The sequence below is a fragment of the Musca autumnalis genome, unplaced genomic scaffold, assembly GCF_047663935.1.
Source record: "Musca autumnalis isolate F117 unplaced genomic scaffold, ASM4766393v1 scaffold_4, whole genome shotgun sequence".
NCBI lineage: Eukaryota > Metazoa > Arthropoda > Insecta > Diptera > Muscidae > Musca > Musca autumnalis.
Genome location: NW_027411977.1, coordinates 240,908,590 through 240,933,285, shown reverse-complemented (window position 1 = coordinate 240,933,285; position 24,696 = coordinate 240,908,590). Strand labels below are relative to the sequence as shown.

At 35.6% G+C, this 24,696-nt stretch overlaps 1 protein-coding gene across 7 annotated transcripts; it reads right to left on the bottom strand.

Annotated features, from left to right (window-relative positions):
• Positions 1-450: 450 nt before the first annotated feature.
• On the bottom strand, positions 451-24,665 carry LOC141403811 (uncharacterized). Of its 7 annotated transcripts, none has more exons than XM_073986799.1 (2): positions 24,486-24,665; positions 451-1,818 (listed from the first exon to the last, which is right to left on the bottom strand). In XM_073986799.1, the coding sequence occupies exon 2, from the start codon at positions 1,767-1,769 to the stop codon at positions 498-500; it is 1,272 nt and encodes a 423-aa protein (XP_073842900.1). In that variant the 5' UTR covers positions 1,770-1,818; positions 24,486-24,665; the 3' UTR covers positions 451-497. The 7 variants fall into 7 exon arrangements, 6 of the variants coding, with proteins under 6 accessions (XP_073842900.1, XP_073842901.1, XP_073842899.1 ...); XM_073986800.1 differs by lacking the exon at positions 24,486-24,665 and adding an exon at positions 9,083-9,093; XM_073986798.1 differs by lacking the exon at positions 24,486-24,665 and adding an exon at positions 3,307-3,988.
• Between the last annotated feature and the right edge of the window lie 31 nt (positions 24,666-24,696).

The following is a 24,696-nucleotide window of genomic DNA, read 5'->3' as shown; positions in this document are numbered from 1 at the left end:
TTTTTAATGTTCACAAACATAAATCAACAAAAAACTAAAAACAGATGATTGACTGTTTTCAGGAAGAAGAAGCATTGCTAGTGCATGCTAGAAGAAATTTGTCCAGCAAGAATTTGCAAACTCTCAGTGAAACAACTGTCAAAATGTCTCTCTCGAATCGCTTTTTTGTGCTGGTTTTTTGTGTTAACAGACGACTTCCAGCAACAATTGGTACAAGTTGTTACACATTTTAGGGTAACCAGACAGACCTAATATTGAAAATGTAGTAATTTTGTTGTTATTTTGAATAATTTGTATGAAAACATAAACAAACATTTTGACATATTGAAAAATTCTCGGCCGAACAAGATTTTTTGTTGTACTACTTACGTGAGCTCTTGCAATAAATGAAAAATGATACTTTTAGAAAATTTTAATTAACATTTTTATTAAATTAATTTAAGTGACTTTTATTACATTACATTTCATTGTGGACATTTTCGGTGTTGAAAACATTTTCAATCAAAATGCGCCTGTTCGATGATATCATCCACGACACTTGGAGATAATTCACTGTCTGAAATCTTTTTTTGTAGTTCCTCCTTTTCTTTGGGATGCGACCATTTAATGTGTATCGTTAGATCGAATAATTCCTTATAACATTTTCCACAAGCGGGACAATGGTGGCCATGATTTTTAAAATGATTGATGAGGCCGGACTTCGTCTTCATAATTCTACCGCATTTCGGACATTTGTATTTGGTCTGGCTGTCGGAACGAATTTCTGGATGCATTTTTACATGCTTAGCAAGTCCTCTTTCTGTGGTAAACTTTTTATGACATATTTTGCATATATGTTCTGTATTTATAGACGAAGGATGTTTATTTCTTAAATGTACCCGGAGACTACTATCATCTGTATAAGAACAATCACACAGTTCACATTTATGTTTACGTGTTTGAGTGAAACGAATTTCTGGATGTTTATTTCTCATATGCATTTGGAGAGCTTTTGGTCGTATGTGATAACTACCACATATTTCACATTTATGTTCAGTAGCTACCGGATGCCTCCGGTAAGAATGCGTAGCAAGTCCTATTTCTGTGGTAAATTTTTGATGACATATTTTGCAGATGTGCTCTGTATTTATAGACAAAGGATGTTTATTTCTTATATGTTCCCGGAGAGTATGAGATCCCCTATAACAATTACCACATATTTCACATTTATGTTCAGATTTTTTAGTATTATTATTTTCACAGGTTTTATCATAATTTTTGCATTTTCGAACATGCCGAGAACCTTCTTTCTTATTGTTGATCTTAGAGTGTTCATCATCAGTGACTTTAATACCTTTACTATCCGGCTCATCTTCGTGCACATCAATTATTTCTAATTTGGGCAAGGATATCTGTTCAGTTGTTATATTAGTTAGATAATGTTGTGTACCACGTTCATGTGGTGCTTCATCATGGATAATCGCTTTGGTACAATCATCAGATTTCCATGTGAGTGATGACGGTGAGTAGATGCTAGGTGAATCCTTAGGTAAAAACTCTTCCATTTTATCCACGTCCTCTTCTTTGATTACATCAAATGCTACTTTGTCGATCTTCTCTGGTAAAAATTCTTCCAAGTCTAACCTGTCTTCTTTGATATCGTTTAGCATATTTGTAAAATTTTCAAGTTTTGTTGTAGTGTAGCTTAGCGTATTTGTATTATTGTTACAATCTTCCGGTTCACAATCTTTGGCAATGGGTTCAGTTTTTATACAAAAGCTTTCCGACATTTTTACTTGGAATATTTTAGTTATCCGAGTACAAGGTATTTAGGGTTGGCTGTAAAAGAAAAACAACAAATTTCGCATGTAAATATTATTAAGTGTTTGTAAAAACATTTAATTTAAATTTAGCCATTTGAAGCAATGTTCTATGCATTTCCACGGGCAAAATTTTTGAAGATATGGCAGCCCTAAACGATGGCGAAGGAAACGGATATAATAATTTTCCTAAATTCATATTTTAGCTGTGTTCCAGAACTAAAAAGTTTTTACAATTTTTACGACTTTTACACATTTTACCCGAAAAAGCGTTCCCGTACACAAAAAAAAAAGTTGTAAAATGTTCACTTCTCTTTAAACAAAAATGGCGCTGAATGACGCTCTCTTTAAAAACTTTTTACACGACAAATTTGGGCGAGTAAAAAAAATAGTAACATGGTTGCCTGCGTCTGATTAGCTGATACGCCGACTTTGACATTTGTTCCAGTTTTTTTGACGTATTTTCCATTTTTCCGTTCCCGAACTATTTCAAAAAACTTGTGTGTGAGAAAAAAATTTTTGCAGTTCTCTCTTTTACGAGTTTTACCATTAAAAAGTACGGGAACGAAGCTATTATTTTCATTATTTTCTCTCGTAACCATGGTACAAATACACAGGTAGCCGCATCAGCAATTGTTGGTAACATAAGATGTCAAAATTTGACATCAATTCAATGCAATTGACACATTATAGCTCTGTTCCAGAACTAAAAAGTTTTTACAATTTTTACCACTTTTACGCATTTTGCGTTCCCGTACGCAAAATTTATATGAAAATCGTTTACGACTTTTACAACTTTTACGACTTTTACCACTTTATAAAGTACGGGAACAGTCCATATGTTACCATCAGCTGGCTTGATAATGCTACCTGTATTATTGTACCATGCTCGTAACTAATTTTGTCATTAGGTCTGTTCGATAACTTCCCATTCCTGTTTTATTGAACAAGTTTGTTATCGAACAGCATTTTGTAAACGTTTGTGCAAATTTTTGGGCTGTCGAACAGGCCTATTATGTCCAGATTTACATTATGCAATTTTCGCACTAAACCAAATATGACTTTTTGCAAACAAAATATCATAAAATCCTTTTGTAAAGTCGTTATTCTATGATCACATGCTATTCATTAATAAAAATAATAAAATATTAATATTTGCACGGTTACATCATTTTATTCGACTCAATGACATTAGCTCTGTCCCAGAAAGTTTTTACAATCTTTACCACTTTTACACATTTTGCGTTCCCGTACACAAAATTTATATGAAAATCGTTTACGACTTTTACAACTTTTACCACTTTATAAAGTACGGGAACAGGCCAATTGCCTCCTTTATAGAATTTCCCCAATGTAGAACACTGTGAGAGCAAATCAAATGACACACACTCTCATTACCTTCCACAAACAGTCTGCGGTGTTTTTTTGACATTTCACATGTTTGCTTTCATTAATAAACACTCGCTTTTGTAAAGGGAAATACAAGAATATAAAGGAATAAATATACCTTGATGTGATTTGATAAATATTGATTAATAAAACTTATTAATTCTGTTTTATATTTTGTTAAAAAAATTCAACAAAAAATAAAAAGTAAATAACGCGTAGGTACGAAGTGAATAGAGCCGTTTAAACAATAAGTCTGTCTGGTTACTTTCCCAGCAAGAATTGTCCAGCAAGAACTTTCTCAGAGAGTAAGGGGTTTTTATTCTCTTTTGCTAGAAAATTGTAAAAAGTAAACAGACACCTTCCCAGCAAAAACCAGCAAGCAATCAGCTGACTTGCCAAAACAGAACAATTTGTCCGCCAACAAAGGAAGCAAACACGTATTTTATTAAAAATAAAAAAAAGAAAATGAAACAAAAAAGTATTTTTTCACTTTACAAATTTGTTCTCCATAAAACAATACAATTAGACTATGTTATTTCCACAATAAAATTGTTTTTAATGTTCACAAACATAAATCAACAAAAAACTAAAAACAGCTGATTGATTGTTTTCAGGAAGAAGAAGAGCTTGCAAGTGCTTGCTAGAAGAAATTTGTCCAGCAAGAATTTGCAAGCTCTCAGTGAAAGAACTGTCAAAATGTCTCTCTCGAATCGCTCTCTTTTGCTGGTTTTTTGTGTTAACAGACGACTTCCAGCAACAATTGGTACAAATTGTTACAAATTTTAGGGTAACCAGACACAGCTAATGTTTTTCGTCGTTTTAACAAGAGACCGACCCATGTTGTGTGAACAGAGAGTGAGAATGGGAGAGAGGCAACAAGTGACTGGAGTGTTTACTATTGAATATGTAGGGAGAATATTATTATGAAAGAAACATTGGATTCCACAACTAATTTATAAATGGTCTGTTCCTTTACTTTTAAAAATGATAACAGTGGGCAAAAAATGTATAAATATTTGGTCTGTTCCAGTACTGCAAGAATCTACTATTTTTTACTATTTTTTCTGATAACATAAAGGAAAACATGTTATCGTAGTAAAAAGTAGTAGCTTCTTGCAGGTTCTGGAACAGAGCAATGTATAAATTGTATGCTTTTAAAAGTAATACTATGTTTACATTTACGAAATCCACTCGATTTCATCTGTCAATTCCTTTGTATATACGTCAAATGAAAACTCATCTGAAATCGATTGGATTTCATTTGACGTTTGAGCAATGGTATTGACAGTTGAAATCGAGTGGATTTCGTAAATGTAAACATAGTATAAGGAAACATTTTTCAGATAAACAGCGGTAAAAACTGGTAACCTCAAGCACGTAAAGGAACACGACTAATAATACTAGCTTCGTTCCAGTACTTTTTTGATGGTAAAATGTGCAAAAGAGAAAACTGTCAAAAATGAGTTCAACGCACACATTTTTCCAAAATGTACGGGAACGGAAAAACGGCATAAACGTCACAAATCTAGAACAAATGTCACAGTCGTCATGTCAGCCAATCAGAAGGCGGTAAACTCGTTGCACATTTTTGCTCGCTCAAGTTTGTCGTGTTAGAAAATTCTAAAGAGAAAGCTATTCAGCGCCATTTTTGTTGAAAGAAAAGTGAACATCTTGCAACTTTTTTGGTGTGTGGGAACGCCTTTCGAGTAAAAATGTGGAAAACGTGTAGAAACTTTTTAGTTCAGGTACGAAGCTACTATTCCAAAACAATATTATGATAGTATGTTTACATTGTACTGTATTTAGTAAAAATCAGTGGATTTAAATTGTCAGTTTCATTGGGGAACAACCTTCATAAAGATTAACCTGATATAAAAACCCTAATGTAAACATATTATAAGTTGACAATTGTTATGTTTTTAATACCGTATGTTAAAGAAGGGGGTGACGTAGGGGATGGAAGATACCAAGGAACGGTCCTGACCGGTTTTAACATGGCAAAGCCCAGGATTTATCTTGGTCCCTCTTTCATCCCAAGTGGACACTGACCTCCCCGTGGTGTCACCTGGGGAACTGCCTTTAACACCCGTTAAAGGTAGTGAGCTAACATGTGCCGCGCGTTCCCCCATAAGAACGTTAAAAACATGGGTTTGGGCGTCGGGTTAGTAACCCTCCCCTAGAAAAAACAGCCTACTATGAAAAAACGAAAGAAAAGAAAAACAAACCCCTCTAAAGTTGACGAACACCGCAAACGTTTTAAGGAGCATGATCTGAGAATCTGCACCAAGAATGTTCGCCGGAGACTAAAACATTTGGTATCAAGCTTCACCCCAGTGAATGAAAGACTTGCTGCAATTCGAATAAAAGCAAAATTCTTCAACATCAGCTTTATTTGCGCTCATGCTCCCACTGAAGAAAAGGACGAACAGACCAAAGATATATTTTACGAGCGCTTAGAAGAAACATATGACCGTTGCCCTGCCCATGACATTAAAATCATTCTAGGCGATTTTATTGCCAAAATTGGAAAGGAGAATATCTTTGGCCCAACTGTCGGGAAATTCAGCCTCCACAGTGAAACATCTGACAATGGTAGGAGGCTGATAGACTTGGCAGCTGCAAAAAACATGGTCGTTCGCAGTGCCAGATTTAAGGTAGAAACGCAATGAAATACGCCGCTTTATCACGCTCAGTTTCATGTAAAATATTAAAGGCCAAGTACTACCTAATTCAAATTAACTAGGCAGCATTTGAATTAGGTAGTACTTGGCCTTTATTCTTCTACATGAAATTGAGCGTGAAGCAAGCAACAAAGTTCAATGTATTTTAACCTTTAATCATCTCGACATTCATAAGGGCACCTGGCTGTCTCCAGATCAGAAAACAAGAAATCAAATTGATCATGTTGTGATAGATGGAAGACATTCATCGAGCGTGTTGGATGTACGATCGTTCAGAGGCGCAAACATTGATTCGGACCACTACCTTGTTGCGGCATAGGTACGTACCAGATTAAACGTAGCAAACAAAGTGCGAACAGACACAACACGGAAGTTGGACATCGATAGGCTGCAAACACAACAGATAGCCACAGCATATTCCACTCAACTAGCCCAATTGCTTAACGCGAGCACTCCTTTTCCCGATAACATAACAACACAATGGCAAAATATTGCCCACTCCATGCAAACAGCCGCAAAATCCATACTTGGATTCCAGAGACCTCCACAAAGGAATTCATGGTATGACCAGTAGTGTCGTGCTGCTACCGAACAGAAAAATGCGACATATAGAGCTACTTCACAATCAGTAGCAACGCGTAGCGCACGAGAGAGATATCGGGAGAAAAGGAGAGAAGAGAAACGTCTTTTCCGCAAGAAAAAGAGAGAAATGAAAAAGCGGAAGTGTGAAAAAATCGAGATGTACAGGACCCAGAATGAAGTCCGAAAATTCTACCAAAGAGTCAAGCATCAAACTGACGGCTTTGGTACAGGCACATCCTCCTGTAGAGACCAGCAAGGTAATTTGGTAACTGATACAAATAGTGTACTCAGGATATGGAAAGAACATTTTTCAAATCTGTTGGTATCCAATAGCAGCGAAGACGACGAAGATACCACAGTCCCAATCCCAGAAGATGGTATTGAATGTATACCGCCCAGCCAAGATGAGGTAAAGACAGCAATAAATCGACTGAAGAATAATAAGGCAGCAGGGGCCGATGGCTTACCAGCCGAGCTGTTCAAAACCGGAGGCGACACGCTGATAAGGTGTATTCATCAGCTAGTTAGCACCATCTGGCAGGAAGAACGAGTACCCGACGATTGGAACCTGAGTATCCTGTGCCCCGTCCACAAGAAGGGAGATAAGACTGTATGCTCTAACTATAGGGGCATAAGTCTACTCCCTATTGCCTACAAGATCGTGTCAGGGATATTGTGCGAACGACTAAAGCCAATGGTCAACGAGATTATTGGACCATACCAATGCGGCTTTAGACCTGGCAAGTCCACCATTGACCAGATATTTACCCTGCGGCAAATCCTGGAGAAGACCCAAGAGATGCAGATCGACACCTACCACCTTTTTGTCGATTATAAAGCAGCCTTCGACAGTCCGCTGCGCTCAAAGGTATTCCAAGCCATGTCTGAATTTGGTATTCCCGCAAAGCTCATCCGGCTTTGTAAAATGACTTTAACTGACACGAGGTCCTCAGTTAAAATAGGAAAGAACCTCTCCGAAGAGTTTGGTACCAAAAGAGGTTTCAGACAAGGAGACAGCCTTTCGTGTGACCTCTTCAACATCCTGCTAGAAAAGGTTATACGAGAGGCAAACGTCAAAAGAAGTGGCACAATCTACACCAATAGTCACATGTTACTTGCTTATGCTGATGATATAGACATCATGGGTCGATCAGTAAAAGAAGTAACTGATACCTTTATAAAAGTCGAAGGAGAATCTGCTAAAGTGGGTCTGGCGGTAAACGGTGAGAAGACCAAGTTGATGGTGTCGACGCGCAATGCGTCCATTGAGCTCGGACCGACTGTGGAAGTTGGTTCCTATAATATTGAGGTAGTAAAAGACTTCGTCTACCTCGGCACCTCCGTCAACACAACAAACGACATCAGTTGTGAAATAAAAAGAAGAATTGTATTGGCCAACAGATGCTACTTTGGATTAAGTAAGCAGTTTAAAAACAAAGCCACATCTCGTCAAACAAAAATAACGCTCTACAAAACACTGATACTACCCGTGCTGATGTATGGCTCCGAAGCCTGGGTACTTGCGCAAGCAGACATGGCAGTGCTTGGTGTGTTTGAGAGAAAAATTCTTCGAAAGATCTACGGACCAATCTGCGTTGACGGTGAATATCGACGTCGCATGAACCACGAGCTGTATCTGCTATACAACGACATCAATATTGTTAAACGTATCGAGATGCAGCGATTGCGTTGGCTAGGCCATATCAAAAGAATGAGCGATGATGAACCCACTAAAAAGGCGTATGAATACATGCCACATGGCGGTGCACGCAGAATTGGCAGGCCAAGGAATAGATGGCGCAAACAAGTGGATGATGAGATGACAAGGCGCGGTATTCCAGAGAGCAAAGCAACAAATAGAGAGGAATGGAGATCTCTTCTTAGTTCGGCCTATAGAACAAATGTTCTGTAATGGGCCAGCTAAGTAAGTAAGTAAGTAAGTATGAAAAACAAAACCGCTTCACTTGCAAAAATCATCGGTCATTATGTTCGACTCCAACGAGAAATTAATTAAATAACATTATAAATTTATCTTCGCCCTAATAGGCAAAAATTTCAAATAAAATAAATACGGCAGTTTTTTAATATTTTCAAACAATTTCCCCCAATGTGATACACTGTAATGCTTGGTTTACATTTACGAAATCCACTCGATTTCAACTGTCAAATCCATAGGTTAAACGTCAAATGAAATCAAGATGAGATTATTTCCGACCGATTTCTGCATTTATTGGCTTGATGTTGTCATTAACAAGTAAATCAACAGATATTTACAAAAAGCCCAACATTATTGAAAGAACTACTTGTAGTAATTCCTAATTAAATATCTAAATTTTTAAAAATTCATCGTTTGCAATAATATAGTTGACTAACTGTATTTGTAAGAGGGAAATAACTCGAATAAATATAAATATACATACTGATGAATATTGTTTAAAAACACTAATTTATTATTATTATTTTCTTATAAACGTCAACCATAAAATCAAGAGTAAATAACGCGCAGGTACGAAGTGAAGAATGATGCCGGCCAAACTATTTTCTGTTGTCGTTTTAACAAGAGAGCCAAGTTGTGACCACGGTTGCCACCGGGTAAAAAAATTGTCTACCAAAATTTTCCGAAAAACTTACCGAAAAGTTACCAACAAATTATATTTGCAATTTCGTTTGTTACACACCGAACTATGCATCGGAAACCCTGTAAAATGTATATATTCTAGATCAAGGCATATTTATATAAGGTCATGGTGTAATAACAATTTTACAATAACAACATAATTTTATGGGAATTAAATGTCAATGGCAAAGTTTGAATACTAAGGTCTTTCCAAAATATTTCAGAAAAATTTACAAGAAATAAATAAAAAGATTTAAAATTTAATTCTAATTGGCATCGAAACTACTATATATGTATATAATGTGATACATTCTACACTTCATTTATTTATTGTGCGGCACTGAGTAGAACAGATTTGAAATCTATTTATTAAAGTTTGGAATATTCGGGGTAGATCCTAATATATTCTGACAATTCAGTTTATAAAAAAGGTTCAAAGCCGTATGATTGTAACTTACACCTTATATTATTACACCATGTATAAGGTAAATGAATGAATTACAACAACAAACAAATTTACAAAAACAACATAGTTGTTATTGAAAAATTAATGTCAAAGAAAATATTAAATAATGGGGTCGTTCTACAAATATTCTCAGGAAAAACATAAATACATTTTGAAAATCCCCTAGCCATGGCACAATTACCAAGGTAGTGACATCGTAAAATTCTGAAAATGTTATGTAAATTTTTTATGTTGTTCGCGAAATTACAACAAAATTATTTTTTATAAAGGGATTTGACTTTTCATATTCGAACAGCTGGTGTGATACCACTACCCGGGTAACTGTGACATGGCCCTAGCATAGAAAAATTTTGAATCAAAATGCAAAAATAAAGCATACAGAACTGTCGCAGGCCATTATTATTACACGTTTACGATGAAAAGAAGCATTTTATGGTAGCAAATTTCGATGTTTCAAATTTCATGAGTAGACCCTATTACATTTTGAAAACCAATGGTATGTTCCAGTACTGCAAGAATCTACTAATTTTTACTATACGTTGTCGATAACATAAAGGGAAAAATTTTGGCGTAGTAAAAAATAGTAGCTTCTTGCAGGTTCTGGAACAGAGCACTTATAGTTTGTTCAATCAAACCTTAAAAAAGTTACCAAACCAAAAACGAAATTACCAACCCAATAAAAAGTTACCAAATTTGGTAATATTCTACCAACTGTGGCAACCGTGGTTGTGACAACAGAGTAAGTGAGAGAGAGAAGCACCCTAAAGGCCTGCGTACATAAGCTGCTTTGCCTGATTGCCTTGCTTTGCTGCTTCAATAAAAAAATAAAAGAACAAAGAAGGCCGACCCAATTTCCAACTGATGGCAACCCAGTTCGAAATTTCGTCTTTATTCTATTATTTTTATTACGTCAGAAATGAAGCAGGTAAGCAAGGCAATCAGGCAAAGCAGCTTATGTACGCAGGCCTTAATTTGAGCAAACAGTGTTGTTATTGTGCATGGTACAATTACCAAGGTAGATGCATCATCCTAGCTGATTGAACGTGAACTGTTAACAAAAGTTTTTGTAGATTGAACTATACAAAACAAATTTTAACATTTTAATGGTACAAAAAGAGGTTTTTTGTTGTTATTATGTCGCAATATGCCTACCACAACCCTGTGCATTTTCTTTTGCCAGACATTGGCCTAGAGCACTGTAGGCCTATTCTGTAACTTTTATCGATTATAAAGTTGTTAAAATTTCTTTTGTTTTTGTAACAACTACAAAACAAACAAATGAAATTGTTGTAAAATAAACAATGAGTAAAGTTGTTAAAAAGTTAGAGAATAGGTACCCTGATTTTGTTGTCATTTTTTTAATATCGCCACAATCGATTTTCGAAATTGAAGTTTATTAAATTGCAAAACAATTGCCTGACTTACCTGTATCATAGACTAAAAAATTCATAGACGAAGGATTACACAATTTTTCCGCGGTCAAGTAACTCAAACCCGAAAACTCAAAAAAGTTCGAAGTTCATTCAAAAATGTAACCAGTATTTATTGCTTTATGAATTAGGATCATAGAATGCAAAAATCTGAACATTGGAAAAAAATTTGGAACACTATTTATAAATTGAATGAAAAAATACTACTTATGGGTGACGTGGGGGATGGAAGATACCAAGGAACGGTCCTGACCGGTTTTAACATGGCAAAGCCCAGGATTTATCTTGGTCCCTCTTTCATCTCAAGTGGACACTGACCTCCCCGTGGCGTCACCTGGGGAACTGCCTTTAACACCCGTTAAAGGTAGTGAGGTAACATGAGCCGCCGCGCGTTCCCCCATAAGAACGTTAAAAACACGGGTTTGGGCGTCGGGTTACTCCCCTAGAAAAAACAGCCTACTATGAAAAAACGAAAGAAAAGAAAAACAAACCCCTCTAAAGTTGACAAACCCCGCAAACGTTTTAAGGACCATGATCTGCGAATCTGCACCTGGAATGTTCGCACTCTTTATAGAGAAGGTGCAGTCTTCGCATTGGCAGACGTACTTGAAAAGTACAAGACCGATATTACTGCCATACAGGAAATACGATGGATTGGGAAAGGCGTCACAACAACACCTAAAGGTGACGCACTGTATTATAGCTGCCATGACGTAAAGCATGAGTTTGGTTGTGGATTCGTAGTTAGTCGGAGACTAAAACATCTTGTATCCAGCTTCACTCCAGTGAATGAAAGACTTGCTGCAATTCGAATAAAAGCTAAATTCTTCAACATCAGCTTTATTTGCGCTCATGCTCCCACTGAAGAAAAGGACGAACAGACCAAAGATATATTTTACGAGTGCTTAGAAGAAACATATGACCGTTGCCCTGCCCATGACATTAAAATCATTCTAGGCGATTTTAATGCCAAAATTGGAAAGGAGAATATCTTTGGCCCAACAGTCGGGAAATTCAGTCTCCACAGTGAAACATCTGACAATGGTATGAGACTGATAGACTTTGCAGCTGCAAAAAACATGGTAGTTAGCAGTACCAGATTTAATCATCTCGATATTCATAAGGGCACCTGGCTGTCTCCAGATCAGAAAACAAGAAACCAAATTGATCATGTTGTGATAGATGGAAGACATTCATCGAGCGTGTTGGATGTACGATCGTTCCGAGGCGCAAACATTGATTCGGACCACTACCTTGTTGCAGCAAAGGTACGCACCCGCTTAAACGTAGCAAACAAAGTACGAGCAGACACAACACGAAAGTTAGACATCGGTAAGCTGCAATCACAACAGATAGCCACAGCAACTCAACTAGCCCAATTGCTTAATCAAAGCCCTCCTCATCCCGATAACATATCAGCGCAATGGCAAAGCATTGCCCACTCCATGCAAACAGCCGCAAAATCCATACTTGGATACCAGAGACCTCCACCAAGGAATCCATGGTATGATGAGGAGTGTCGTGCTGCCACCGAAGAGAAAAATGCGGCATATAAGGCTACTTTACAATCCGTAGCAACGCGTAGCGCACGAGAGAGATACAGGGAGAAAAGGAGAGAGGAGAAACGTCTTTTCCGCAGGAAAAAGAGAGAGATGGAAAAGCGGGAGTGTGAAAAAATCGAGATGTACAGGAGCCAGAATGAAGTCCGAAAATTCTACCAAAGAGTCAAGCATCAAACTGATGGCTTTGGTACAGGCACATCCTCCTGTAGAGACCAGCAAGGTAATTTGGTAACTGATACAGATAGTATACTCAGGATATGGAAAGAACATTTTTCAAATCTGTTGGTATCCAATAGCAGCGAAGAAGACGAAGATACCACAGTCCCAATCCCAGAAGATGGTATTGAATGTATACTGCCCAGCCAAGATGAGGTAAAGACAGCAATAAATCGGCTGAAGAATAATAAGGCAGCAGGGGCCGATGGCTTACCAGCCGAGCTGTTCAAAACCGGAGGCGACACGCTGATAAGGTGTATTCATCAGCTAGTTAGCACCATCTGGCAGGAAGAACGAGTACCCGACGATTGGAACCTGAGTATCCTGTGCCCCGTCCACAAGAAGGGAGATAAGACTGTATGCTCTAACTATAGGGGCATAAGTCTACTCCCTATTGCCTACAAGATCGTGTCAGGGATATTGTGCGAACGACTAAAGCCAATGGTCAACGAGATTATTGGACCATACCAATGCGGCTTTAGACCTGGCAAGTCCACCATTGACCAGATATTTACCCTGCGGCAAATCCTGGAGAAGACCCAAGAGATGCAGATCGACACCTACCACCTTTTTGTCGATTATAAAGCAGCCTTCGACAGTCCGCTGCGCTCAAAGGTATTCCAAGCCATGTCTGAATTTGGTATTCCCGCAAAGCTCATCCGGCTTTGTAAAATGACTTTAACTGACACGAGGTCCTCAGTTAAAATAGGAAAGAACCTCTCCGAAGAGTTTGGTACCAAAAGAGGTTTCAGACAAGGAGACAGCCTTTCGTGTGATCTCTTCAAGATCCTGCTGGAAAAGGTTATACGAGAGGCAAACGTCAAAAGAAGTGGCACAATCTACACCAATAGTCACATGTTACTTGTTTATGCTGATGATATAGACATCATGGGTCGATCAGTAAAAGAAGTAACTGATACCTTTATAAAGGTCGAAGGAGAATCTGCTAAAGTGGGTCTGGCGGTAAACGGTGAGAAGACCAAGTTGATGGTGTCGACGCGCAATGCGTCCATTGAGCTCGGACCGACTGTGGAAGTTGGTTCCTATAATATTGAGGTAGTAAAAGACTTCGTCTACCTCGGCACCTCCGTCAACACAACAAACGACATCAGTTGTGAAATAAAAAGAAGAATTGTATTGGCCAACAGATGCTACTTTGGATTAAGTAAGCAGTTTAAAAACAAAGCCACATCTCGTCAAACAAAAATAACGCTCTACAAAACACTGATACTACCCGTGCTGATGTATGGCTCCGAAGCCTGGGTACTTGCGCAAGCAGACATGGCAGTGCTTGGTGTGTTTGAGAGAAAAATTCTTCGAAAGATCTACGGACCAATCTGCGTTGACGGTGAATATCGACGTCGCATGAACCACGAGCTGTATCTGCTATACAACGACATCAATATTGTTAAACGTATCGAGATGCAGCGATTGCGTTGGCTAGGCCATATCATAAGAATGAGCGATGATGAACCCGCTAAAAAGGCGTATGAATACATGCCACATGGCGGTGCACGCAGAATTGGCAGGCCAAGGAATAGATGGCGCAAACAAGTGGATGTTGAGATGAAAAGGCGCGGTATTCCAGAGAGCAAAGCAACAAATAGAGAGGAATGGAGATCTCTTCTTAGTTCGGCCTATAGAACAAATGTTCTGTAATGGGCCAGCTAAGTAAGTAAGTAAGTATGTTAAAGAAGGAGTGTTTCTATAGACCGTTTCACAAAGAATTGGTGATTCTTTAGACTCTTTCTCAAAGAAAGAGTGCTTCTATAGACCCTTTTCTAAAATAGGGAGATTCTATAGACGCTTTTTCAAGGAAAGGGTGCTTCTATAGACCCTTTCTCAAAGAAAGGGTGCTTCTATAGACCCTTTCTCAAAGAAAGGGTGCTTCTATAGACCCTTTCTAAAAGAAAGGGTGCTTCTATAGACCCTTTCTCAAAGAAAGGGTGCTCTATAGACCCTTTCTCAAATAAAAGGTGCTTCTATAGAGATTCTATAGACGCTTTTTCAAGGAAAGGGTGCTTCTAAAGACCCTTTCTTAAAGACAGGGTCCTTCTATAGACCTTTTCTTAAAGACAGGGTCCTTCTATAGAACCAATCTTAAAGAAAATTTGATTCTATAGACCCATTCTTAAAGAAAATTTGATTCTATAGACCCTTTGTCAAAGAAAGGGGGCTTCTTTAGACTCTTTCTTAAAGACTGGGTCCTTCTATAGACCCATTCTTAATGAAAATTTGATTATATAGATCCATTCTTAAAGAAAATTTGATTCTATCGACCCTTTGTCAAAGAAAGAGGGCTTGTTTAGACCCTTTCTGAAAGAAAGATTGCTTCTATATATCGATTCTGAAAGAAAGATTGCGTCTATAGGCCCACTCTATGAATTTTGTTCTCCCAAGCAAAAACGTTGCAGAAAATTATCGCACAACATTTTTTAAGTCACAAAGCGTCAAGAAATCTCTCTCAACGCGCTTTCTTTAACTAAAAAATACAAGTTTTTTTCGAATTGAGTGTGTTGACCAAGAAACGCAATTTAAGTGCAAAAAAATACAATCAAATAAATATTTTGTTCTGACAAAAGTCTACATAGGGTTAGTTTTTGATGGGAACTATATCCTCAATAAAAAATCCAAGAAATGCTTGCTATTTTTCCAAAAATCGTTTTCGAATTATTTTGAGTTTTCGAGTTTGAGTGGTTTGACCGCAGAAAAATTGAGATATCCTTTATGTTTATATATTTATTAATCTATGATCGAACAACATTCAACCTTCATAAAGATTAACCCGTTAAAAAGATCTAATGTAAACATATTATAAGTTAACAATTGTTATTGGCCTGTTCCCGTACTTTATAAAGTGGTAAAAGTCGTAAACGATTTTCATATAAATATTGTGTACGGGAACGCAAAATGTGTAAAAGTGGTAAAAATTGGAAAAACTTTTTAGTTCTGGAACAGAGCTTATGTTTCTATAGACCCTTTTCTGAAAGAAAGGGTGCTTCTATAAACCTTTCTGTGAATTTTGCACTTTTTTACTGAAAAATAAAAGTTTTGTTATCGACTAACATTCAGTAAAAATTTGTACGAATTTGTACAAATTTTTGGGTTATCGTATAGACCTAATATGCCTGTTCGATAACTTTGCAAGTTAAAAGTTTCTGCAAGTTCTTGCAATTACTTGTAAGACTTCTCAATTCTCTTTTACTGACCAATTGCTGCGAAGTTGTATTACAAAGTAGTTTCAATTCATCACATTTTTACAGGTATATTTTTAGATTTTATTTTTATATCTATGTATGTATAACTATATCCATATTACTATGTAAAAACAATTTTGTAATAATTTGATTGAATGTAGTATACTATCGGCATATGGCTTTGCTACAAAATGATTTCTATGGTTTCCTTTTCCGAAGGATGGTGGTTTTCGATTCAGCGAGTTGCGACTGTATTTCACATGGATGCACCCGGTTAGAATGTCTCTTAAGACCCGCCTGTGTGGTAAATCTTTGATTACATATTTCGCAGATATACTCTAAATCCATAGATGAAGTATGTTTTATTCTCATATGTTTCTGGAGAACATATGAATTCTTATAGCTATTACCACATACTTCACATTTATGTTTAGTAGATTTTTGAGGTTCTGGATGCATCCGGTTGTAATGCATATCAAGACCTGTTTGGGTTGTAAATCTGTGATTACAAATTTCACAGATATACTCTGAATCTATAGACGACGGATGTTTTTTTCTTGTATGTGCCCTCAGAGACCCAGATTCCGTAAAACAACTACCACATAATTCACATTTATGTTTTGAAGGTTCAGCTCCTGGATGCGTCTTGTTAGAATGCCCATTAAGGGCTTTTTGTGTTGTGAATCTTTGATTACATATTTCACAGATATACTCTGTACCTATAGATGCCGGATGTTTCTTTCTCATATGTGACCGGAGACTAAAAGATTCTCCATAACAACAACCACATATTTCACATATATGTTTTGAAGGTTGAACTCCTGGATGCACCTTGTTGGAATGAATATCAAGACCTGTTTGTGTGGTAAATCTTTGATTGCAAATTTCACAGATATACGCGGAATCTATAGACGAAGGATGTTTATATCTAATATGTCTCCATAGACTTCCAACTTCAGTATAAGAATTACCACATTGTTCACATGTGTGTTTTTTCTTTAATACTATGGAAACTTCTTGAGGGCTCTTTTTATTATCACTGACGTTAGCGTCTGTATTACTACCATTGATCTCAAGGCCATCACTATCATGCATATCCATTATTTCTAGTTTGGGTACGGATATCTGTTGAGTTATTGTAGGATTTAGATGTCGTACTCCATCATCTGTAATAATTTCCGTAATATCATCAGGTTTCCACGTAAGTAATGATGGTGAATAGAAGCTAGGTGAATCCTTCTTGTCCATTTCATCCACGTCCTCTTCTTTGATTATATTAACGGTGTATTCATCGACATTCTCTGTTACATATTCTTCTATTTTATCCAAGACTGGTTCATCTTTAATATCATTTGCCATATTTGTAAAATGTTCAAGTTTTGTTGTACTGTTGCTTAGTGTATTTGTATCATTGTTACAATCTTCCGGTTCACAATCATTGGCTATGGGTTCAGTTTTTATACAGAAACTTTCCGACATTTTTACTTGGAATATTTTACTTATCCGAATACGAAGTATTTAGGGCTGACTGTAAAACAAATAAAGATTTCGCATGTAAATTAATGTAACAAATCGGGATATTGGCAAAAAATATTTTTAATTTTTTTGATTTTTTTTTACTTTATTCTTTTTGAATAATAATGCTCTACACTTCACAATGATATTACTAGTATTGAATGGGGTGGTTAAGTGTTTGTAACATTTAATTTTTATTTAACAATTTAAATTAAATTTAACAAGTATATGCACTCTTTAGCTTTGTTCCAGAACTAAAAAGTGTTTTTAAGTTTTACGACTTTTACACAATTTACCCGAAAAACTGTTCCCGTACACAAAAAAAGTTGTAAAATGTTCACTTCTCTTTAAGCAAAAAACGTATGTGTGAGAAAACATATCTTATCGTTCTCTCTTTTACGAATTTTACTATTAAAAAGTACGGGAACGAAGCTTTTATTTTCACGGGAAAAATCTTTGAAGATATGGCAGCACTAAAGGATGGCAAAGGAAACGGATAAAACAATTAGTGGTCTGTTCCTTTACTTTTGAAAGTGGTAAAACCGACTGCTTCCATATGAATTGTATGGTGTCTGAAGTAAAGGAACGCTTTTCGAGTAAAAAGTTGTAAAACTTGAATATTCTTGCACGTAAAGGAACAGAGCTTTGTAGTTCCTCTCCATGGCATGATTTGATGCAAGTTTCGAAAATCCGTTATGGACCATGGCAGAACTACCAGTAGTGCGATTCTCTAACTCATTTTTTGAGTTACCGACAATTGTCGGTAAAATTAAAATGCTTATAGTTTCGGTAATTAGCGATGTTTTTCGGTAAGTTAGCGACGAATATAATGCAGACGTAAAGTACTACCGATAACAAGAGTGTTGTCAACTTTTATTTGAACTTTTCATTCATAATTTTGCGTTTTAATTTTAGCGATTTTTGTAGGTAACTCAAAAAATGAGTTAGAGAATCGCACTTCTGGTAGTTCTGCCATGGTCCATAACGGATTTTCGAAACTGAAGTTCAGTATAGATGTGTTCGTTTACACAAAAATAGGTCTGTCTGCTTACCCTAAAATTTCTAACAATTTGTACCAATTGTTGCTGGAAGTCGTCTGTTAACACAAAAAACCAGCAAAAGAGAGCGATTCGAGAGAGACATTTTGACAGTTCTTTCACTGAGAGTTTCCAAATTATTGCTGGACAAATTTCTTCTAGCAAGTACTAGCAATTCTTCTTCTTCCTGGAAACAGTCAATCATCTGTTTTTTGTTGATTTATGTTTGTGAAAATTAAAAACAATTTTATTGTGGAAATAACATATGCTCTGTTCCAGAACCTGCAAGAAGCTACTATATTTTACTACGATACCAATTTTTCCTTTATGTTATCGAAAAAAAAATAGTAAAAATTAGTAGATTTTTGGAGTACTGGAACAGACCAATAGTCTAATTGTATTGATTTATGGAGAACTAATTTTTAAATTGGAAATTACTTTTTTGTTTCATTTTCTTTTTATTTTTAATAAAATACAACATGTTTGCTTCCTTTATTGGCGGACAAATTATTCTGTATTGGCAAGCCAGCTGATTGCTTGCTGGTTTTTGCTGGGAAGGTGTCTGTTTACTTTTTTCAATTGTCTAGCCAAAGAGAATAAAAACCCCTTACTCTCTGAGAAAGTTCTTGCTGGGAAAGTAACTAGACAGACTTAATTTGTACAAACATGTACAAGTCCAGTAATTTCTTGCAATCGACTAAGCTCTTTTGCACTGTACAGGAATAATTTTGTTTTGAGCATTTGCTATGTACTGAACAAGCAAAGTGTCAGCCAGAAATGTCAAAATCAGCATTCTGTAGATTCTTTCTCAAAAAAGGGTGCTTCTATAAACGCAGTCTATGAATTTTGATTTCTTTTACTGAAAAAAAAAAATTTATCGTCTAATATTTGTAAAAATTTTTCGGTTATCGTACAGACCTAATGTTTATCCACGTTTTAGACGTTGAATTCATTCCAACATCTAAATTCAGAAAAAAAAAACATGTATATAACCGTGTTTTAATACTGAATAAGTCCAGATTTACATTAGGCGTGTTTACTTGCGGCAATTTATCTCGTTACTTTTTAAACTTGCCTCTTGCGTTTATGGGCGAAACCTACAGCTCTGCGTGTGCGTTCAAAAATACAAAAACAAAATACATGTATTTGTTGTTGTTTTCAATTTGAAATACATGTATTTTGTTTTTGTATTTTTGAACGCACACGCAGAGCTATAGGTTCGCCCTATAAAAGGCAATTCTGTTCCGACAAGTTTTGTTTTCAAAACAATGAAAATATGTCAAATACGAAAGTACGATTTGTACCAAATAAAACAGGGTTCGCTTAAGATTACGTTCCTACAAAGCTTTATTTAATTTATTACACTTATTATTAACTGACTATTATAGCAATAAAGTACACAGCTTTACTTTACTTCTTTACTAGTCCATGATTACACTTCGCGATAAAATTCATAACTGAATCGTCGTTGCTGTATTTATACCACCTGTATTTATACCAAAATCTCCCTGTTGGGGAATTTTCCAGAACGTCTGGTAACACCTCGAATTTGTGCAACGAACACACAGACGCACATTCGCACTAAGGGGTAGTTTACACTATATGTAAATGTCATATGACATACAATTTTTCATCATTATATAGTCGCTAATATGTGCAATATTGGGAATTTTCCTTACGCTATTTACTTTGTGCGTCCACACGAGCAAAATGTAATAAAATTACGTCTCCACATTGTCTGCGTGGGTAGATATGGAATGTTTTTATTTCGTGTCATATTAGCCCGTTTAGACTAGTCATTTTAAATCGACTCGATTTCTAAATCCAACTTTCGAATCCTAGTTGTTTAGACTAGTCTAAAACGATTTAAGATGCCAGTCAGCTGATCTTTGTTTACATATACATACGCGAATTTGCAAAAAGAATTGCTTGAAAATTAAAAATGGAGTGGAATACTGCAAAAAATAATCTGACAAATTGCTATTAAATATGTTTTTTACAATTTATATTAAATTATAGCTACATCCACTTTATTTTTATTTAATATTTTTTCTATGTTTCCCCTTTTGTGTTTACAGTTATTTGAAAAATGTAAATAATAGGGTTATGACTTTTTTACAACCGTACATCCCTGTGTCATATTTTGATGAGCTTTTGCATAAGATGAGATAAAATCATATTGCAAGGTGATTCGATAGAAAAAAGCTCACGTACAAAAAGCTTTTAAAGTTTTTTATAGACAAGCTTTTTGGAAAAATTTTGGAGTCACTTTAAGCACATAAATAACTCAAAACAATCGTTAAAGCCACACGGCATATCCAGAATGTCATCAGCTTTTGTTTCTCACCAATTTTATCGTCATATTATTACATATATATCATTTTATATAATATATATATTCCATGTATCACATAAATTGAAAGTGCTTTGTGCGGGAACTTTTTCAATATTTTAATGGAATAAAAATTATTTTAGTCATAAATATGCAAAATGTCACTTATTCGTGCAACAGGAAAACATTTTGGAGCAAATTTTTAATAGGCAAAAGTTTATTCACTCTCGCTACAGGAAATCATTTTTGAGAAAAAAAGGTCAAAAAGTCATAACCCTAGTAAATAAACGACACATGAACATAGTTGCCCATTTTGGTACAGACTGCAATAGTTGCATTTTTAGGAGCAAAAAGCAGTGTTGTATATCAAAATATTTTGATTTAACATTTGATTTAAAACACATCCAAGGGTATAGTCTAAACGGGCTATATGACATTGATAGATAGTGTAAACTACCTCTAAGCGAACAACCATACTCATATACATGTGCGAAGATCAATACAAGTGGAATAGCACACTAATGACGTAATTACAACAACAAACAAATACAAAAAGTAACAAACTAAAAGATAATTAAATGATTGTGGCAAAACAAAAGCACATTAATGAAAGGCAAAGTAAGAACTAGAATGATGAAGAGAATTCTACATGGTTGTTGTTGTTGCTTAAATAAAGTAACTGCGTAATAAAACATTACGTTATAATTCAAATTTTTAAATTAACGGAAATTAAACTAAATTAACTTAAACCTATCAGTTACATTCGACTATATTTCACATTTATGTTTAGTAGCTGTTCGAGCTACTGGATGCATCCGTATTAAGGGTTTTTTGTGTTTGAGCTTCTGGATGCATCCGTAAAGAATGTCTAGTAAGACCTGTGTGTGTGACAAATCCTTGACTACATATTTCGCAGTTATACTTTATATCTATAGACAAAGGATGTTTTTGTTTTATATGGTTCTGGAGAATATAGGATTCCGTATAACAACTACCACATATTTCACATTCATGTTTAGTAGATTTTTGATGATGCGTCGTGGAGGAATGCCTGTCAAGACCTCTTTGTGTGGTAAATCCTTGACTGCAAATTTCACAGATATATTCGGTATCTATAGACAAAGGATGTTTACTCCGTATATGTTTCCCCAGATATTTAGCTCCAGTAAAACAACTACCACATATTTCACATTTATGGTCAGTTAGTGTTTGAGATTCTGGATGTGTCTTGTTATAATGTGTAAGTTTTTGTGTGTACTCTACTGGATGCATCCGCAAAGAATGTCTAGTAAGACCTGTGTGTGTGGTAAATCCTTGATTACATATTTCGCACATATACTTTAAATCTATAGACGAAGGATGCATTTGTTTTATATGGTTCTGGAGAGAATAAGATTCCGTATAATAATTACCACATATTTCACATTTATGTTTAGTAGGTTTTTGAGCTCCTGGATGCTTCCTGTTAGAATGAATATCAAGACCTGTTTGTGTGGTAAATCTTTGATTGCAAATTTCACACATATACTCGATATCTATAGACGAAGGATGTTCCATTCGCACGTGTTTCAGTAGACTTGAAATGTGTGTATAAGAGCTACAACATACTTCACATTTATGTTCATTTAGTGATTGAGCTTCTTCTGTATGCATCTTGTTCGAATGTATATTAAGCGCTTGTTTTGTTGTAAATCTTTTATGACATATTTCACAGATATACTCTCTATCTGTAGAAGCCGGATGTTTCTTTCTTATATGTGCCCGGAGAGTTCTAGATAGAGTTGTGTAGTACCGGAACGAACTAGTTCATTGGAACTATTCCGAGACTGGAACGATCGGAACGATATCCGACTCGTTCGTTTATATAGTTCCTTTCGTTCATCTCGTTCCTTTTGTCCATCTCGTTCTATTCGCTCATCTCGTTGTTTTTGTTCATCGGATTCAAACGTTTGTTTTTTCTATTTCTTTTGTTATTGACGACGCGTGTGTTTGTGTGTATGTATGTGAAAGGTTGTGATGAAATTAAATAGATTTTGCGTTTAACTATCGAAATGTGTAGGAAAATAAAATAGATTTTCAATAAAAATTAAGTGTATGTTCCCGTAAAAAAGCAATGTCGAGTTTGAGAAATGGCGGTAATTGCCTCACTTATCATTAGTATTATTCCTTAAATAATGAGACGAAAAACTCGCTTTCATAAATTATAAAAATTTACAAAAATTGTTTACTACACTTTAATAAAGTGCATAAATTCTATAAAATAAAAACAATAAAAAAATGTTTTTTATTCGCTTAACACTAAAAGAACCGCAAAATACCATTGAACGAACAATTGATCAAAAGGAGTAATTTATCCAAGAAGAATATTTGAGTTAAATGTCAAACGAACGAAGGAACTATATGGAACGAAGGAACGATATTAAGGAACTAGTTCCTTTTGATAAAAGGAACGAGAAAGATCGAACCGTTCAGTGAACTAGATTGCCCAACTCTAGTTCTAGATTCCGAATAACAACTACCACATATTTCACATTTATGTTTAGTGAGTTTTCGATGCGTCCGGTTACAATGCCTATCAAGACCAGTTTGTGTGTAAAATCTTTGATTACAAATTTTGCAAATATACTCGGTATCCATAGACAACGGATGTTTGTATCTTATATGTCTCTGTAGATTTATATATTCTGGATAAGATTTACCACATAGTTCACATTTATGTTCAGTGTGTGTTTGAGATTCCCGAGAATGTGAATTGGCAGTTTTTTCTGTGTTTTTATCTTTACAGGTTTTACCTGTCTTTTTATATTTTAGAACTTTTTTCTTTAAAACCATGGAAACTTCCTGAGAGCTGTTATTATCATCATTGGCGTTTGTGCCTGTATCACCATCATCACTATCATGTACATCCATTATTTCTAATTTGGGTACGGATATCTGTTGAGATGTTGAAGTAGTTAGATGTTGTTGTAACAATTCGTCCATTTCATCGACGTTCTCTTCTTTGATTATACCAATTGTGGATTCATCGATATTCTCTGGTACATATTCTTCAATTTTATCCATGACTAATTCATCTTCTTTGATATAATTTCCCATATTTGTAAAATGTTCAAGTTTTGTTGTACTATAGCTTAGTGTATTTGTATCAATGTTCGAATCTTCTTGTTCAATGGGTTCAGTTTTTACACAAAAGCTTTGCGACATTTTTATTTGGACAATTTTAGTTTGGAAAGTATAAAGTATTTTGGGTTGACTGTAAAAAAAACAACAAATATTTCACATGTAAATTAATGCTACAAACCGGGATGTTGTGAAAGAAAAAAATATATTTTTTTTAATTTTTTGTTATTTTTTCACTTGTTTCACAATGATTTTACTAGTATTACTAGTGGATTCTATCGCGATTTTCTGTTAAAGGACCGATAATGTAACCCTTGGTTAATCCGTTACCGTATTTGCATTGCCGCCTTTTTTACTGAATATTTTCAGTAAAGAATTTCTTCAAATGTGAAACACTGTAAGAACTAACCAAATGACACACACTCTCATTACCATCCACAAACAGATGGGGGTGTTTTTGACATTTCACGTGCTTCATTTCATTAATAAACACTGCCCTTTTCTAAAGGGAAAAATACAAGAATATAAAATAATAAATTTACCTTGATGTGATTTAATGAATATTGTTTAATAACGCTTATTAATTCTGTATTATATTTTGTTAAAAACTTAAACAAAAATAAAAACTAATAACCCGTATATACGATGTGAAATTCACATTATGAATGGAACCGTTCAAAATTATTTTTGTTGTCGTTTTAACAAGAGACCGACCCATGTTGTTTCAACAGAGTGTGGTAGAAAGGGGGAAGC